The sequence below is a fragment of the Chlorocebus sabaeus genome, chromosome 2 (assembly GCF_047675955.1).
Source record: "Chlorocebus sabaeus isolate Y175 chromosome 2, mChlSab1.0.hap1, whole genome shotgun sequence".
Taxonomy (NCBI): domain Eukaryota; kingdom Metazoa; phylum Chordata; class Mammalia; order Primates; family Cercopithecidae; genus Chlorocebus; species Chlorocebus sabaeus.
Window position 1 is genome coordinate 95,417,829 of NC_132905.1, and position 17,530 is coordinate 95,435,358.

The following is a 17,530-nucleotide window of genomic DNA, read 5'->3' on the forward strand; positions in this document are numbered from 1 at the left end:
AACGAGGCTGATACCTACTGGGCTGCATTCCCAGACAGGTAAGGCATTCTAAGTCACAGGGTGAGATAGGAGGTCAGCACAAGGTCATAAAGGTCATAAAGACCTTGCTCATAAAACAGGTTGCAATAAAGAAGCTGGTCAAAAACTCACCACAACCAAGATGGCCACAAGAGTGACTGGTGGTGGTCCTCATTTTTACACTCCCACCAGCGTCATGACAGTTTACAAATGCCATGACAACGTCAGGAAGTTACTCTATATGGTCTAAAAAGGGGAGGCATGAATAATCCACCCCTCGCTTAGCATATAATCAAGAATAATCATAAAAATGGTCAACTAGCAGCCTTCAGGGTTGCTTTGTGGAGTAGCCATTCTCTTACTCCTTTACTTCAGGCAGGGGAGATAAATTTCCCTTTGAGCCTGTGGACAGAGGGCAGCCTGGCAGAGGGACGGGCATCAACAAAGCCTCTGAGTGTGACCTGGGTGCTGAGTTCAGGGATGGCAAGGGAGGACTGAGACTGGATCAGAAGTTGCCTGGGAGAACAGAGGGCCATTCTCAAAGTTTAAGAGTGTGAAACTTATCTGGTAGAAAAAAAAAAAAAAGAGTAACTGCTGTTTGTTTAGTAGAGCGCACACCCCCTGCAATTTAGGTGGGAGGTTGTGAGCTTCCTAAGTACAGAAGCTGCCTCTTGATTTCAGCATAGGGAGGAGGTGCTGAAGAGCACAGGTTTGCAGAATAATCACCTGGATTGGAACCATAGCTCTACCAGTATGGAACCCAGCTCCTTAGGCCTCAGTCTTCTCATGGGGAACATGGTATGATAATCCTACTCCTCTGGGAGGGTGGCTGTTAAGGTGAGTGATTGCACACGAGTCCCTCTAGCTGATATTACCGGGTGGTCCTTGTTTTTAGAGCTCCCAAGATAATGGCGGGCTGCTTCCAAGATGGCGGCAAGCCTCTTGTTCTCTGACCTGGGGTTCTTGGCCTCACAGATTCCAAGGAATGGAATCTTGGGGCATGTGGTAAGTGTTCTGGATTAGGACCAGCCTGGGCACTTAGCCATGCAGGAACAATGGCGAGCCTTTAGCCTGACTGGGAGCAGCAATGGGCGCCTCTCTGGATCAGGAGCACAGGGGACACCCTGCTGGATCCAGAGGGGTGGAAGTCAGCGGCAGGTCTGCAATGGCGGCAGACAGCAGTGGTGGACAGCAAGCGAAAGCTCAGCTCGAGCTGTAACAAACACGACTAAAAGACTGCAGTTGCAAGATTCAATTAATAGAGTGAAAACAGAGCTCCCATAAAATGGAAGGGGACCCAAAGGGGGTTGCTATTGCCGGCTCAAATGCCTGGGTTTATATCCCGATCACTGTCCCTGCCCCTGTGCTCTCAGGCAATGGATGATTGGCTCTTTCTTTACCTCCTGTTTTTGCCTAATTCGCATTTTAGTGAGCTCTCTTTACTACCTGATTGGTCGGGTGTGGGCTAAGTTGCAAGCCCCATGTTTAAAGGTGGACATGGTCACTTTCCTAGCTAGGCTTAGGGATTCTTAGTTGGCCTAGGAAATCCAGCTAGTCCTGTCTCTCTCTGACACCTAACACATACTACATGCTCAGTAGACATGAGCTATTATTGTATGACTGCTGAATTACACCCCAAAACAATCACCTGTGCTCCCCAGGGCCCTGCCATATCATATGCATATTAGAGGCAATGAAGCACCAAAATCTAAGGCCAGGGAGGGACTGGGGTGGACAAGGGAAGTGCCTAGGGCGTTAAAACTTAAGGAGGCATTGCACCAACTGGGAGTAAGCTATGTGTGCTGTTTCCTGGGCAGGGTGCCTCACTGCCCTTCCACGCCCTGCCCTGGCTGAGGCTGTGCCTCTATCTGATTTTCAATTGCCTGCAGCTCTTTCTGATTTTGTTTGTGAACAAGGGCCCTTAGGGAAGCTTCCTGCTGTTGGAAGTAGCAGCAGCATCACTAAGTGTTTGTTCACATGAGTGCCAGCTCTGCTCACACCTACCCTGCATTCCCAAGGCACTGTTCCTGCTTCAGAAAGCAGCAGCCCAGCCTGCTCACAGCCCCCCAGGATGTGCTGTTGCCTGGGTTCTTGACCAGAAAGTAACAGGCCTAGAGGGGATGAGTGTGTGTGTGTGTGTGTTGAGGTGAGGTCATTGCTGATTCCTGGGAGAACTTGTGTTCCCCTTGGATGAAGAACAGCTTGGATGGGGTTGCCCAGCCCTAGGAGTGGATCCTGCAAAGCAAAATAGACTTCAGCACAGGGAGCGGGCTGGGGGGCTCCTCCCCCTCTTGTAGGTGCAGCAGTATTGAATTTGATTCCATCCAGGTTGCCCCTGACCCCAGGACCTAAAGCTGGGGCAGGTTCTGGGCCTTGGGGTTGGTTGGGGGTGACCCTTCCTCATCATGGAAGTCTTTAGCGGGGCTTGTAAGGGACTCTGAGCTGAGCAAAGAAGAATGGAAGTGGGGTGCCAACTGCTCCCAAAGGGAAATGCCATCTCCCACTCAACAGCCAGTTAGCCGGGAATGGGAGCTCCCAAAGGGAGGGCCACCCATGGGTCTGCTTGACTCAGCCCTCCCCAACCCCTTTCACTTGTTGCAGTAAAATTCTATCCAAGGAAGACAAAGAGACCTTTGGAGACCAAAAGAGAACTTTTAATTCGGGCACGCGGGCTGACAGCAGGCTCATGCCCCAAATCACTGCCGACCCCAATAAAGAAAGCAGCTTGCTTATTTGTCGTTTGAGACAGGAAAAACAAGGTAGGATACAGGTTTCAGACAAAGACAGTAAATTACTTAACCCGTGACAATTCTGAGGAAATTGGCGAGTTAGTTATCTTGACTAGTCATCCTCCAAGCTGGATAAGGCTGGGGTCCCAAGGCAGGTGATAAGCTTTCGAGATAAGCTTGCATCTGCAACTTGTTAGCAGTGCTGGGAGAGGCTGCTTAAAATTTTAGCCTATGTCTTACTTCTAAATAGCTTATACTAAATGTTAACTATTACCTATGTTTATTATTTTAAATTTTATTATTACTATTTTATTTTCCTTCCACACACCCGTTTCCACCCTGGAGAGACCAGATGAGCCAAACTCCAGGGAGGCCTAGAAATGGGAGAGGAAGATGATATGGGTGTGCCTGATGGGGGTGGGAGTGCTGGACGGAGTTCAGGACAATAGGGGCGCTGCAACCATTGGCACACAATGCCTGGGAATCCCTGCTGGTGCTGGGATCATCCCAGTGAGCCCTGGGCAGGAACTGAAGACACCCAATTACCAATGCATCTGTTTTCAAAACCGACGAGCGGGGGCCAGGGGGGAGGGCATGCCTAGGTTCAAGGATACGTGCAGGCTTGGATGACTCCCGGCCATTAGCGAGCCTCTGGAGCACCTGGATCCTCACACGGGCCTGATGAAACAAGCTCCTGATTCAGCAGGCCTGGGTTCCGGCCCGAGAACCTGCGTCTCCCGCGAGTTCCCGGGAGGCACGTGCTGCCGGTGCAGGGCCAGGAGTTAGGTTTCGTTTCTGCGCCCGGAGCCGCCCCCAGCACGCGGTCTGTGAGTTTCATTTCTTCGCGGCACCGGGCGGGGCGGGGCTGGGCGCGGGGTAAAAGCGGCGGAGCGAGAGGGGAGGCCGCACTCCTGCACTGCGCAGGGACCGGTGAGTGTCGCTTCTGCGGGCAGCGCCCAGCAACCGCGCTAGGAGCACGGAAACGGGCATTGGGAGAGCGGCTTTCGTGGCGGAGACCAGCACTCCGGAGCACGGGCACGGCGGGGGCATCTTCTCGGCTGCTAGTAACTAACATAATAATAGCAAGGGCGCTGATGGGCGGGCTCGGAGCACGCCTGATTCTGATTCCCACCAGGCTGCCCAGGCTCCTAATGACTCATCAGACACACACCCCCTAACCCGCGGCCTTCTTGCAGGAGAGGTTGGGAAGGGGTAGGGGACGGGGCTCGGGGGAGGTTTCCGAGGGACTCTAGTAAGCGGGAAAGGGCGCCGGGAAAGTTTCATGATCCACCGCTGCGCGGGCCACGAGCCCACCCGAACGCCGACCACCGCTTTCCGTCGACTTCTATTTCCTGCGAACGCGCCTAAGCAAACCCAAGTCAGAATGCGGAGGTCGCTGGGGAGGGAAGGTTCAAGGAGTCCTTGCCTATCCTATTGAATAAAGGGGGTTCCGAGCTGGGCCGAGATCGGGATCGTGGAGTGGGTGCGGTGGACGAACGGAGGCAGGACAGTCCCGGGGGTGGCAGAAGGAGCCCGGGCACAGCTGAGACCTGCGCCCCCACCCTATCAACACTAACAGCGGGTGACTGCCGAGCTGGGCAATTGGGATGGCCCAAGTTATTTGGTCAAATTTTAAATCACGTTTGTTATTGGGAAGTAGAGTGGAGTGATGCTAACCACGCGTCTACCTCCACCCCCGGTGTCAGTCCCAAAGGGCTCCTAAAATGGCTCCGTCATCTTTCAGCCTTGGACCGCAGTTGCAGCCCAGGAATCCCAGCGTCGCGGTGGACACGCCTCCCACTGCCTCCCTGGCGCCCCTGCCGCCCACCTGCTCACCCAGCTCAGGGGCTTTGGTAGGTAGCAGTGCATTTGGTCTAAAGTGCAAGGTGTTCTCTCTTTTATTTATAACAAATTTAAATGCTAGTGGGGCTTGGGGGGAAAACGCTTTAAGAAAAGGTGAATGTCAGTCCTGCAAGAGTTAGTTTTAAAACTAGACTGGATTGGCACATGTATGCCTATGTAGCAAACTTGCACGTTCTGCACATGTACCTCAGAGCTTAAAAGTGTATGAAAGAAAAAACTAGACTGGATTGTGTTAGGAAAGTAGTAGACTCTTGCATCTTAGGTATTTCCTAGAGCGTAGGTAGTAGGTGATGCTTATTAGGGGTTTTGGGAGAGGAAGGGGGCTGAATCCTACCTCCCATCCCTGCTCCTCTATGGGGTCTGAGCTAAGGAAGCTTCCCCACAAGGAGAGAAACCCCCTGGCAACCCTGGATGCCACCTCCACCCTCACTGCAGGAATTCTGTGGCCACACTGCTGGGAGATCGTTTCTGGGTCTGGAGGCTACAGGAAAACTGCTCCCTGAAATCTGGAGTGGAGAAGGCCGCCATCCAGCCACCACCATTCCAAGGGACAGCAGAAATGAAGTGGGCCGTTGGGTTCTTTTTTTTTTTTTTTTTTTTTTTTTAATTTGAGACAGGGTCCCACTCTGTTGTCCATGCTGGAATGCAGTGGTACCATCTCAGCTCACTGCAACCTCCGCCTTCCCAGGTTCAAGCGATTCTGGTGCCTCATTCTCCTGAGTAGCTGGGTTTACAGGCACGCTTCACAACACCTGGCTGATTTGTATGTTTTTAGTAGAGACAATGTTTCACCATGTTGGCCAGGCTGGTTTCAAACTCCTGGCCTCAAGTGATCCACCCGCCTTGGCTTCCCAAAGTACTGGGATTACAGGCATGAGCCACTGCACCCAGTCAGGTTCATTTTAATTGTTAAGCAAGTTTCCTCCAGCTGTGTGCTGTCACTTTCCCAAAAGGTTTCAGGATGACCCAGTAGGCAATGAGCGATTCTCAAATTCCAGATTTATTGTGAGCAATTCACACACAGAATTGAGCAGACATTCACAGTACAATGATTAAAGGGAGTGATTAGGGAAGGACCCACAGTGGAGGCTCCGGAGGCCAGCCCACTGACAGCCACTCCAGGGAATCGGGAAGTCCCTCTCTAGTGCTGGGTGGTGGAGGGAAATCTGTTCCTCCAGGGGCCTCGTCTTGGGCTGCTTAGCTGCCAAAGTCAGGAAGAAGCTTTCAGAAATCTCTCTGCCAAGATTCTGAAAATGCTTCAGACGTTGCCAGTCCCTTGCTGCTTTTGCGATCCTCCGTGGGTGTGCCTGCCACCGGGTCCTTATCCACTGGGGTCTCCGGTGGCGTTGGGCCACAGCAAGTGTTCCCTCATCCCCTTAGTCTACCACACACATGCTTACCACTTTGAAGAAAAACCCCTTTACTAAGAGCGAAAGTGAGAAACATGTATGTTTATTGTTTCTAAAGAAAAAAACCTACTGTGGGCTTAATGCCACCTAATACGAGTGCCTCCATTTTGAGACATCAGAGTCACAAGTCATTATTATATGTCATGGGCACAAACTTGCCCTGGGCAGGGATGGAAGGAAGCCCCTGCACAGGGGCAGTTGCTCAGGATGTGAGAAGAGGCTGGTGCATAACCCCATCCACGCCCACCTAACACCTCAGGCTCTGACCAGTGGGGCCGTGCAGTGGCGAGTGGATGGAGGACTGGAAAAGAGAGAGGTGGGAGGCATGTCCAGGCTCCCTGCAGCTGCCTCTGCAAACACAGGGTGCAGCCCAGACATTTTAGGAGCATTTTGGGATGGAGAGCTAGGAGTCACCACCTCTTGGCTCTTCCAAGGCCAGAGCTGGTTTAGTTTGAAGACTGCAGCTGGATGCCGAGCTCCATGGAGGAGTAAGAAATCAGTCTGAACTCCCGAGACTGCCCTGTCCCTGAAATCCAAACTGATGTTCCAAATGATCAGGGAAAGGTACAAACGTTTATGGTTTACAGACAAAACCCATAAGGTTTAGCTTTTAGAGAATCTCAATCTATGAAACAAATTAGGGAAGGGAATCTACTCACCAAGTCCTGTTTCAGCTGATTGAGTGGAACCCATGCAAGTCCTGGTCTCAACGATGCTCCGTATCTGGCTGCAGAAAGTCCAACTGAGGCAACCATAGCCCAGAAGACTGGCACTCCTGAGAGGCAGATGAAGTGGTGGTCTTTAGTATCGAGCCTGGGATGCCCTGGGCACATGAGGTCTTTCCAAAGGCATGGGAGTTTTAGGGAATAAATTTCCAGATTGTCAGACTCCATAAGTACCGTTTACAATGGATTGCCTTTTGTAACCATTCCACTCCTACCTGACAAAAGAGGTGGGCGGATCACGAGGTCAGGAGATTGAGACCATCCTGGCTAACACTGTGAAATCCCATCTCTACTAAAAAAAATTCAAAAAATTAGCCAGGCACGGTGGCGGGCACCTGTAGTCCCAGCTACTCAGGAGGCTGAGGCAGGAGAATCGCTTGAACCTGGGAGGTGGAGATTGCAGTGAGCCAAGATCGCGCCACTGCACTCTAGCCTGGTAACAAAGCAAGACTCTGTCTCAAAAAAAAAGAAATATATCCCTTCCCTCCCATCCAAATCAAACAAGGATGCCTGTCCTGGAAGCATTTAAACCCGGGGAAGGGAGACAGAAAAGGATAGTTTTAAGTATTGGCGTCAGGGACGTGTTCTTTAGCCAAGGCAGCATGAACCCGTGGCAGCGCTTCCCGACCTTCCTGACATGGGCGTTTCTGTGAACTCCAGTGTGACAGGAGAAATGGCGTTGGCTCAGGTGTGCAGCTAGATATGTTACAGAGCAGGGAGACGAGTTTGTTTTAACCTGTCCCTTCAACTCCCATGATATTGACAAAGATCACATGGCTCTGGGGGAAGGTTCCCGTGAGGAGAAGCAAGGAGAGCATCCTTACATATTATTGATCCAGGCAGCGGATTTGCAGCAAAGCTCTGTGCTTTATTCATCTGTTAAAATAGTCAAAACGTAGGAAAAGGATTCTGGGAAATCAGAATCGGCTTCGGACCTCCTGCACTTGCACGGTTCTCACCCTTGGGAATGGGAGTGGGTGGGTGGGTACTCTTGGGTGTTCCACGGGTTTGGGTCTTACTTGTATACTTTGCTTGATTTCAAGGAGGTACAGGAGAACAGCTCAGTGATACCATCTAACTTGTTGACGTTACTTTTATTTGAAGGAACGTATATTGGAGGTAAGTTGGTGCATGCTATTTTCTATAACATTTATTTTGAGTCATAGGAGAAAGATTTTCAGTTACTTTTATCCAAGATTATTAGACACTGTAAAATTTTGTATTTAGACACTTGTTCTACAACATTTTAAAAATGAATTTCAAATACATGTGTATTTGTAGTGCAGACAAGTATAAGGCAGTCAGTTACATGCTTTCAAGAGTAAAATGAATGACATTTCATTTCCCCCACTTGTGGGAGAAAAAATGAAAATGTGAAATTGATGATCAAAAGAAAGAGCATAAAAGATTTAGAGCTCACATTTTTTTTTAAACTAAAGGTTTGGGTGTCAAATTACCATAATATTTGGATTCCCTTGGCTACACTAGAAACAGTTCTATAACAATTTTATTTTTAAATGTAAAGTTTTTGTTTTTGTTTGTTGTTGTTTTTAAGACAGAGTCTTGCTCTGCCACCCAGACTGGAATGCAGTGGTGCAATCTCGGCTCACTGCAACCTCCACCTCCTAGGTTCAAGTGATTCTCCTGCCTCAGCCTCCCAAGTAGCTGGGACTACAGGCATGTGCCACTACTTCAGCTAATTTTTATATTTTTAGTAGAGACAGGGTTTCACTATGTTGGCCAAGCTAGCTTCGAACTCCTGACCTCAGGTGATCCACTCGCCTTGGTCTCCCAGAGTGCTGGGATTACAGGCATGAGCCACCTCTCCCGGCCTTTAAATGTAAAGTTTTAAATTGTATTACAGTTGCATCAGAAATTGTGTCCTTTGTTATCCTATTCAAATTTATACTGAAAACATTTTTGAAATTCGGCCTAAAATTATGAAAGGAGATACATAGAAAATCTTTTGGGGAACAGAGGCATATTCTTTATTTTTATTTTTTTATTTTAAGACAGCATCTCGCTCTGTCACCCAGGCTGGAGTGCAGGAGCATGATCTCAGCTCACTGCAACCTCTGCCTGCCAGATTCAAGTAATTCTTTGCCTCAGCCTCCTGAGTAGTTGGGATTACAGGTGCCCGCCACCATGCCCAGCTAATTTTTTTTGTATTTTTAGTAGAGACGAGTTTCACCATCTTGGTCAGGCTGGTCTTGAACTCCTGACCTCATGATCCACCCACCTCAGCCTCCCAAAGTGCTGAGATTACAGGCGTGAGCCATGGCGCTGGGCCTAGAGGGATATTCTTGAAGCGTCTTGAGCGGGGAGGCCGTGTGTGTCTTCATCTGACCTTGGCTTCTTTGGGTCCCTCTGTTTCTCTTTCTGTGAATAAAGAGCCAGTGAGCACACACCATGTCCCAGGCACTCTTCTAGGCTCTGGGGACATCACCAAGAACAACTAGTCAGAGTCCCCGCCCCCAGGGGCCTTCCCTTCTGGTGGTGGGTTTGGTTCCATGGTTGAATACACTCAGCTGCTTATCTGTTGAATAGGCATCTGCTTTATTTTAAGCTTAACTTAGAAAGAAGGAAGATGGTTCTTTCTGAAGTGGACATTGTAAAAGCTGATCCAGCTGCTGCATCCCAACCTCTATTACTGAATGGAGATGCTGACGTGGCCCAGAAGAGTCCGGGCTCGGTAAGTTGCTCTCTGAAAGTCGCTATCCATGTGACGTGAGCCGTGTCCACTCGAGGCTGCCGTTTTCTACAGAGGTGCTGCTGCTGCCCCAGAGATGCCTGCTCTCTCACCTCTCCTGTGCCAGGACGCAGATCCTGACCCTCTACTTGCCGGCTTACAACCAAGTGTAGACTCAGTGCCTTAGCTGACTGTGGGTGGAGGTGCTGCTGGGGTTGGGGCCACCGGCTGAGCTGTTGATGGGTTCATGTAGGAATTGGCCCAGGCCCTGGGTTCAAGGAGCACTAGGTTTGTTTCTCCTGCCCACATCATGATTCAGTCTCAAGCTACAAACCGTCGGGCATCATTAGGATATTATCTCTGTAGGGAAGCCATGTGGTGCATTTTTTGCCCAGAATCAAGACATATTTTTGGTGGGAAGCAATCATGACCCCTGGAATCAGTCCAACCTGTGTTAGTCCCGATGCTGACACTCCCAGCTGTGTGATTGTGGGCCGTTATTCCTCCTATTATAAGCCTGGTTTTCCATATCTAAAATGAGAATAATAGTCTTTGCTTTATATGGCTGTTGAGAGGAGTAAGTGCAGGGAGTGTCCAGGCACTCAGAGTGCTCAGTTTCCTATTACCATGGATCATTGGTCTGTTTCAGGCTGGCTCTGTTTTCCTAGGCAATGTTAAACAAGTTTTCAAACAATATTTTAAAAACATTGAATCATTTAGGAAAAACACAGAGGACCACCACCTTTCCACCGCCCTGATACCACTGTTTACATTTTTCTGCATTTCCCTCCCTCGTGCATCTCTTGTCTGGCTGTAAGAGATGTAATTTATGTCAGGGTATGAAGCAGGAGGAACTCTCCCTCACTCATACTTGCCTGCTTTAGAAGCAGCTTGGCCTTTTCCAGTCAAGGAGAACACAGTGTGTCTTGTGATCTGACAGTTCCACTTCTGGGGATAGACGGTGGTTCTCAAAGTGTGGCCCGCAGACCAGTCCATCAGCATCACCTGGGAAGTTGATTGAAATGCAAATGACCAGCCCCTCCTCCCACTCTCAGACCTGGTGAATTGGTCGCTCTGGGGCAGCGCCCACCCCCTGTGCTTTACCAGGCTCTCCAGGTGATTCTGCTGCATGCTGGGATTTGAGAACCGTGTGTAAACTCTTGCACATCCCCCTGGGAGCCACCTGCATAGCAGCACTGTTTATAACAGCAAAACCTGGACTCTGTCCACGTGCCTGTCATGGTGGAATGGATCCTGGGAGTGTGGTACGTTCATGTAGCAGAATTCTATGCAGTAGTAAAAAGGAATGAACTAGATTTTCAGGCATCAAAATGGCTACATCAAATGAACAATGTTGGACCAAAGAATTGAGTAACACAGGAAATATACAAAATGATTCCACTTATATAAAATTCCCAAACAGGCAGCAATAAGCAATATACCATTGTAGGAAAAACGTATAGGTGGCAAAACTATAAAGAAAAGCAAGGATGTGATGATTGCAAGCCTCAGGATAGAGGGACCCTCTGGCGGTGAGGGAGTAACAGGAAGGAGGTGACTAGGGAGGTATGTGCAATGTCCTAAGTACTGGGAGTGTTTGTGTTCTTAACCCAAGTGGTTAGTACATGCGTATTTGCTTTATTATGTTTGACACACTTTTGTAAATAGATAGTATAAAGAAATGAAAACAAAAAGTTACAAGGTGTGAACTAAGACCGGGCTATTGATGGTATTCATGCATTTGGTAAGGCTGTGGTTCTTAGTCAGGGGCCATTTTGCTCCCTGGAACTTGTGACCAGGTCTGGAGACATCTCGGTTGTCACAACTCAGGGTGAATAGTGAATAGAGGCCAGATATTTGGCTAAACTTCCTACAATGTGTAGGGCAACCCCTGCAACAAAGAATCATCTGACCCCAAATATGAAGAGCTTCTTGTCCTGATATAAAGAAGCTATTCTAGTGAAAACTTACGTCTATGTTGAAGCATGCACAAAAATAGTCATTAAAAAGAGGTAAAAGATAAGATGATTGTCTCATATTTTCTTCCTGAACCCCAATCAGCCCACATTTGGAAAATTGTGCCCAGCTGCTGGTAGGTGGGCAGGATGAATGTGAAGTCTGCTGCTTTCTCTGTTTTTATGCAAGTACTTCACTGTTTTAATTACTTTATAGTAATTATGGAAATTAGGTAATGCTAGTCCTCTGACTTTGTTCTTCTTTTTCAAAGTCATTTTGACTAAGAATATTTAGATCATTTATATTTAATGTGACTGATAATATAATTAGGTTTGAGAATATCATCTTGCTATTTTCTATTTATCCCACCTGTTCTTCATTCCCCCTTTCCTCTTTTTCTGCCCTCTGGATTAATTATTTTTTATGATTCCATGTCTCCTTTGTTGTCTTATTAAGTATAACTCTTGGTGTTTATAGTATATATCTTTAATAAGTCGACCTTCAAGTGATAGTCTGTCCCTTCATGTATAGTGTGAGAACCTTAGAATAGTGTACTTCCGTCTCTCTGCTCCCAGCCTTCATACTATTTCTATCATTCATCTTACTTTTACATACATCATAAATCCCACAATATTGTTGTTATTTATGTTCAAACATTCAATAAAGATAGCAAAGTAATAGGAAAAAGTCTAGTAGTTACCCCTTCTAGTATAGACTCCTTTGTGTAGATCCAGATTTCCATTCAGTGTCATTTTCCTCCTACCTGAAGAACTTCTTTAACATTTCCTGTAGTGCAGGTCTACTGGTAATAAATTAGTTAAGCTTTTGGATGGCTAAAAAGGTCTTTGTTTTGCCTTCATTTTTAAAAGATATTTTTGCTGGGTATAGAGTTCTAGATCGACGGTGTTTTTCAGTACTTTAAAAATACTGCTTAACTGTCTTCTCACTTATTATTGTTTCTGATAAGATTTACAGCAGATTTCTCATTTGTGTTCCTCTGCTCACACTATGTCATTCTCTGGCTGCTCCTGTCATTTTCTCTTTATTACTGGTTTTGAGCAATTTGACCCTCTTAATGGCTTGATGATGTTTATGTTTGCTGTGCTTGATGTTTGTTGAGTTTCTGGGATCTTTGGGTTTATGGTTTTCGTTAAGTTTGAGGGAATTGTGTGTATTATTTCTTTGAATTTTTGTGTGTGTGTGTGTGTCTTCCATTATCTTTTGGGGATTCCAGTAACCTGTGTATTAGACTTATTGAAGTTGGCCGTCTTTAATGGGGGATATTGGTTTGTTTTCACACTGCTATAAAGAACTGCCTGAAACTGGGTAATTTATAAAGAAAAGAGATTTAATTGACTCACAATCCATATAGCTGGGGAGGCCTCAGGAAACTTAAAATCATGGAGGAAGGCATCTCTTCACAAGGCGGCAGGAGAGAGAATGACTGAAGGAGGAACTTGCCAAACACTTATAAAACCATTAGATCTCATGAAAAGTCACTATCATGAGAACAGCCTGGGGAAAACCTCCCCCACAATCCAATTACCTCCCCCTGGTCTCTCCCTTCATATGTAGGGATTATGGGGATTACAATTTGAGATGAGATTTGGGTGGGGACACAGAGCCAAACCATATCTTGAACATGATCTGCAGGCCATGAAGAATTCTCCATTTTCACTTCCTCCAGGTGGCTGAGAACAACCTGTGCAGCCAGTACGAGGAGAAGGTGCGCCCCTGCATCGACCTCATCGACTCCCTGCGGGCTCTGGGTGTGGAGCAGGACCTGGCCCTGCCGGCCATCGCTGTCATCGGGGACCAGAGCTCGGGCAAGAGCTCTGTGTTGGAGGCACTGTCAGGAGTTGCCCTTCCCAGAGGCAGTGGTAAGAACTTACATTCTATATTAGTCTGCTCAGGTTGCTATAACAAAATACCACAGATGGGGTGGCTTACACAACAAAAGCTTATTTTCTCACAGTTCTGGAGACTGGAAGTCCAACATCATGGTTTAGTTCCTCCTCACCGCTCCCCCACGCGGCCTTCCTTCTGCACACAAGCATCTCTGCTGTCTCTTTGTAAGGGCATCAGTCATATTGGATTGGGGCCCACCCTAATGACCTCATTTAACCTTAATTACCGCTTTAAAGGCCTTATTTTCAAATACAGTCCCATTAGGGGTTAGGGCTTCAACATAGGAATTTGGAGGGAACACCATTTCATAACACTATCTCATTGCACATTTTTTTTCACGTAAGTAATATGTAATCTACAGTTTGAGGAGATCTGAATATAAATGCATTTGAGTCCCCCAGTTCAGAACTAGATCAGTGAGGGCTCAAAGAGTTCAAGCCTGGGATGGGTCTTGCAATATAAGTCAGGCATGGTAAGTAGAATACGGAAGGAGTTTACAGTAGGAGGACAGTGGTAAGGTGGCCTGGTGGCAGCAGGATACTTTCCTAATGGGGGTAGAGTGTGTGTGTTGGGAGGATAATGGAAGATGTTCGGATGAGTTTGGGGGGTTTCCCCGTGTGGTCTGCCACCTGAGCTGATGGCAGAACACTGGGATGAGGCAGGAAGCCAAGAGTGGTGGCTTTCAAGTGTTAGTGAGCAAAAACTCACCTGGGTTACATATTCAGAATGCATGTTCTTGAGGTCACCCAGACATAGTGCGATGTCCCCATATATCAGAGGGTAAGACCAGAAAGATTCCAGTTTTAATGTTCCCACATATCGGAGGGTAAGACCAGAAAGTTTCCAGTTTTAAATGTCTCCCCAGATGAGTGTATAAAAGTTTGAGAACCATGGGCCTAAGGCACTATGTAGGTCTTTTAAGAGCAAAGTGGAGCACTGATGTGGGCGTGGCCTTCTAGGGATCGTGACTAGATGCCCGCTGGTGCTGAAACTGAAGAAACTTGTGAACGAAGATGAGTGGAGAGGCAAGGTCAGTTACCAGGACTACGAGATTGAGATTTTGGATGCTTCAGAGGTAGAAAAGGAAATTAATAAAGGTGAGTACCCCCTGTTTGGATGCCTGGTCAAGCCTTCTGACATGCCTGGGGTCAGTTTGTAACTGTTCCTACTCCCACCTCCCTGGGCCTGTGCTGTTTCCTTAGGACCCCTTTCTCCTACACATCAGGCCCCAGTTCCTTCTACTTCTTTTACCTCATTATGACCAGCATGCTTGGATATCAGCATCTGATAGCAATAATTTATTTCTGGCTGGGCACAGTGGCTTGTGCTTGTAATCCCAGCTCTTTGGGAGGCTGACGCAGGAGGATTGCTTGAGCCCAGGAGTTCGAGACCAGCCAGGGCAACATAGTGAGACCCTGTCTCTTAAAAAAAAAAAAATTAAAATAGCTGGGCATGGTGGCATGCACCCGTGGTCCCAGCTATTCTCAGGAAGCTGAACTGGGAGAGCTGCTTGAGCCTGGGAAGTCAAGGCTGCAGTGAGCTGTGACCTTGCCACAGCACTCTAGCCTGGCAACAGAGTGAGACCCTGTCTCAAAAACACATCTATTGCTTATTATGTGAGTATCTAGAATAATGTGAACTTTGAAATGTAAAACTTGTCCCCAAATATGGACGATCTGTCCCTTAATCAAAGGCTTCCCTCCTTAGATCTGGCAGAAGAGGAGCCAGATGTGAGGGTGAGGGAGCTCCTCCCCCTCTTCCTTTGTACAAAGAGCTCCACATTGTGGACTGGATCATCACTGAACCCGTCTCAGAACCAGCACCCTTTTCCTAAGAAAGCGGGGGAGTGCCTGGGCTCAGAACCAGCACCCTTTTCCTAAGAAAGGGGGGGAGTGCCTGGGTTTGCATAATCCTAACTTACGCTAACTCATGGCAGGCCTCCATAAATGCAAACCACAAGGATCAATTTGAAGTTGTCTGCAAGGGGAAGCGACACCAGCAGTGTAGATAGGGCAGAGTAGCTGACAAAGAGCAGCCACTGTGAGATGCACGGATAACATCTTCCTCTTGTGACCTTTCTGTTTTTCTAGCATGTCACATGATTAAGTTTCATTCACATTGGGAAGGTACTGAAGTGACATGAACTGATGCCCAGCAGTAGGAAGCGACAAGTTTAGCATTTGTAAAGGTGGAGCATTAATCACATTTGTTGACTGTTTATAGAAAGATAAATAATGTTATTGACAAACCATGATTTTGAATTAGTTGGGATTAGGTTGGCTGCCTGCAGCAGAACACTCGAAATAACTGTGTGCGTTAGTCAGCCCTTGCTGTAAAACAAACCCATCTTAAAACTAATGGCTTAACCACTTTGATTTCTCATGATTTGATGGACCAGCCAGGCAGTTCTTCTCTGGGCTAGCTGGGCTGGGGCTGGTGGTCCAGGATGGCCCTTGGCTGGAGTGACCAGGCCTTCTGTCTGTGTGGTCTCTCCCCTCCAGAAGGCTAAGCTGGACTTCTTAATTTGGGTGGAGGGGTTCCTAGCAGCAAAAGAGGGCAAGACCCAGCATCTAACACCTTTCAGTCTCTCTTGGCGTCGCACTGTGTAATATCCCCTTAGCCAGAGAAAGTCAAGTGGCCAAGCCCAATTTCAAGGGACAGATTCCCTCTCTCCATGGAAGTGACAAAGGCACCGAGTAAAGTAGCGTGCATACAGGGATGGAAGGGAATGTGGACACCACTGTGCCAGCAAGTTGCTAACACAGTGGTCTAAACAATGTAGAAGCTTTCTGTCCCTCTCATATAAGTCTGAAGGGGGACAGACCAGAGCTGACTGGGGATTGCAGTATCAGGAACCAAGACTTATTCTGATCCCGTTTCTTCATTGGGTGTGGCCTCTGTTTCCAAGGCCCCCCACCGCTGTGACTTAGTCAGCAAGTCCACTTTGAGGCCAGCTGGACCATGGCAAGGGACGTATCTCCACCTTCATAAGCACACTTTCTGGAAGTTGCACATAACATTTTCACATGGCCCACTGGCCAGAACCCGATCTCATGACCACATGGCAGGTACATGGATATTGGGGGAAATTAGTGGACCATAACCACTGTGATTTCCTAAGTTCTAAATTGATATCAAACATCCCAAAAAGACATTCTAGATGTAGAAAAGAGTAAAGTGATATTAGCCAACAATCTGATGAAACAAATTCCTATCCTGAAATTCATTAAGGAGGAAGGAGCAAAATAAAATCTTATTGGGATGTTAGCAACCAGTGCTTATCTTAGCTAAAATAAGCACATTTCCCCATATGATTTTCCAGTTTATATTTTAGGAATTTCCATATATTTGTTTTTATTTTGCTTGGTTGCTGATTTGCTGCTGACACCAATGAGAAGGATTTAGGAATGCTACCAGGAAGAACTTCTTGCCTCAGCCCAGCTTTGGACTGGTCTAAGTGGGTGGCACTCATGGTGATGTTCTCACAAGGTCTCTCTACACACAGTGCTGGCCAACAGCAGGGAAAATACTGAGTTATCCTTTGAGATCTCTTTCGTCCCAATCACAGAAAATTGAACCTGCTCCAAATATGCTTTTATCCATGACTCACAGAGAGGAGAAGATACTTTCAGAGTATTCACTGTCATGAGATCCTTTCATCCTAAGCTCTGGGTTTGATTTTCCCTGCTTCTTCTCTAGCCCAGAATACCATCGCCGGGGAAGGAATGGGAATCAGTCATGAGCTAATTACCCTGGAGATCAGCTCCCGAGATGTCCCAGATCTGACTCTAATAGACCTTCCTGGGATAACCAGAGTGGCTGTGGGCAATCAACCTCCTGACATTGGGTATAAGGTCAGACTTCAGACCCATTCTGACCTTGGCATTGGTGTGGGGATGGGGGGGTGTGTGGGAGGGGTGGGAGGAGAAAAGGGGGCACTGTATTAGAGTAGCCATGAGTCCAGAGCTGAGTTAGTATTTGGAGGTGTGAGTGGGGAATTTAGAGAGCCCATTGATCAGTCTCTTCTGTCAAGTTGAATGGAAGCTTCTTTGGAGAAAGTGAGGTCAATGGGCCCAGTTGGAAACATCTATGTATTTTATGTTTTATGCAATGCTATATCTAAAGTGCTGTGTATTAGGAAGGGGTCTTATGTGGGAAGAGAGCATTAAAAAGAAGTATAATGGGCCACACACAGTGGCTCACTCCTATAATCCCAGCACTTTGGGAGGCTGA

The 17,530-nt window shown here is 47.5% G+C and overlaps 1 protein-coding gene across 4 annotated transcripts in view; it reads left to right on the forward strand.

Moving 5' to 3' along the window:
* The first annotated feature begins 3,851 nt into the window (after nt 1–3,851).
* MX1 (MX dynamin like GTPase 1) overlaps nt 3,852–17,530 on the forward strand; it is a 34,658-nt gene continuing 20,979 nt past the window's right edge. The window contains exons 1-7 of one of the 4 annotated variants that reach the window (XM_073010768.1): nt 3,852–3,948; nt 4,492–4,600; nt 7,788–7,863; nt 9,292–9,436; nt 13,077–13,269; nt 14,257–14,394; nt 16,997–17,151. In XM_073010768.1, the coding sequence (XP_072866869.1) occupies nt 9,332–9,436; nt 13,077–13,269; nt 14,257–14,394; nt 16,997–17,151 (591 nt within the window). In that variant the 5' untranslated portion in view covers nt 3,852–3,948; nt 4,492–4,600; nt 7,788–7,863; nt 9,292–9,331. The remainder of the gene's footprint in view (nt 3,949–4,491; nt 4,601–7,787; nt 7,864–9,291; nt 9,437–13,076; nt 13,270–14,256; nt 14,395–16,996; nt 17,152–17,530) is intronic. The other 3 variants (XM_073010775.1, XM_007968708.3, XM_073010772.1) reach the window with 3 other exon arrangements.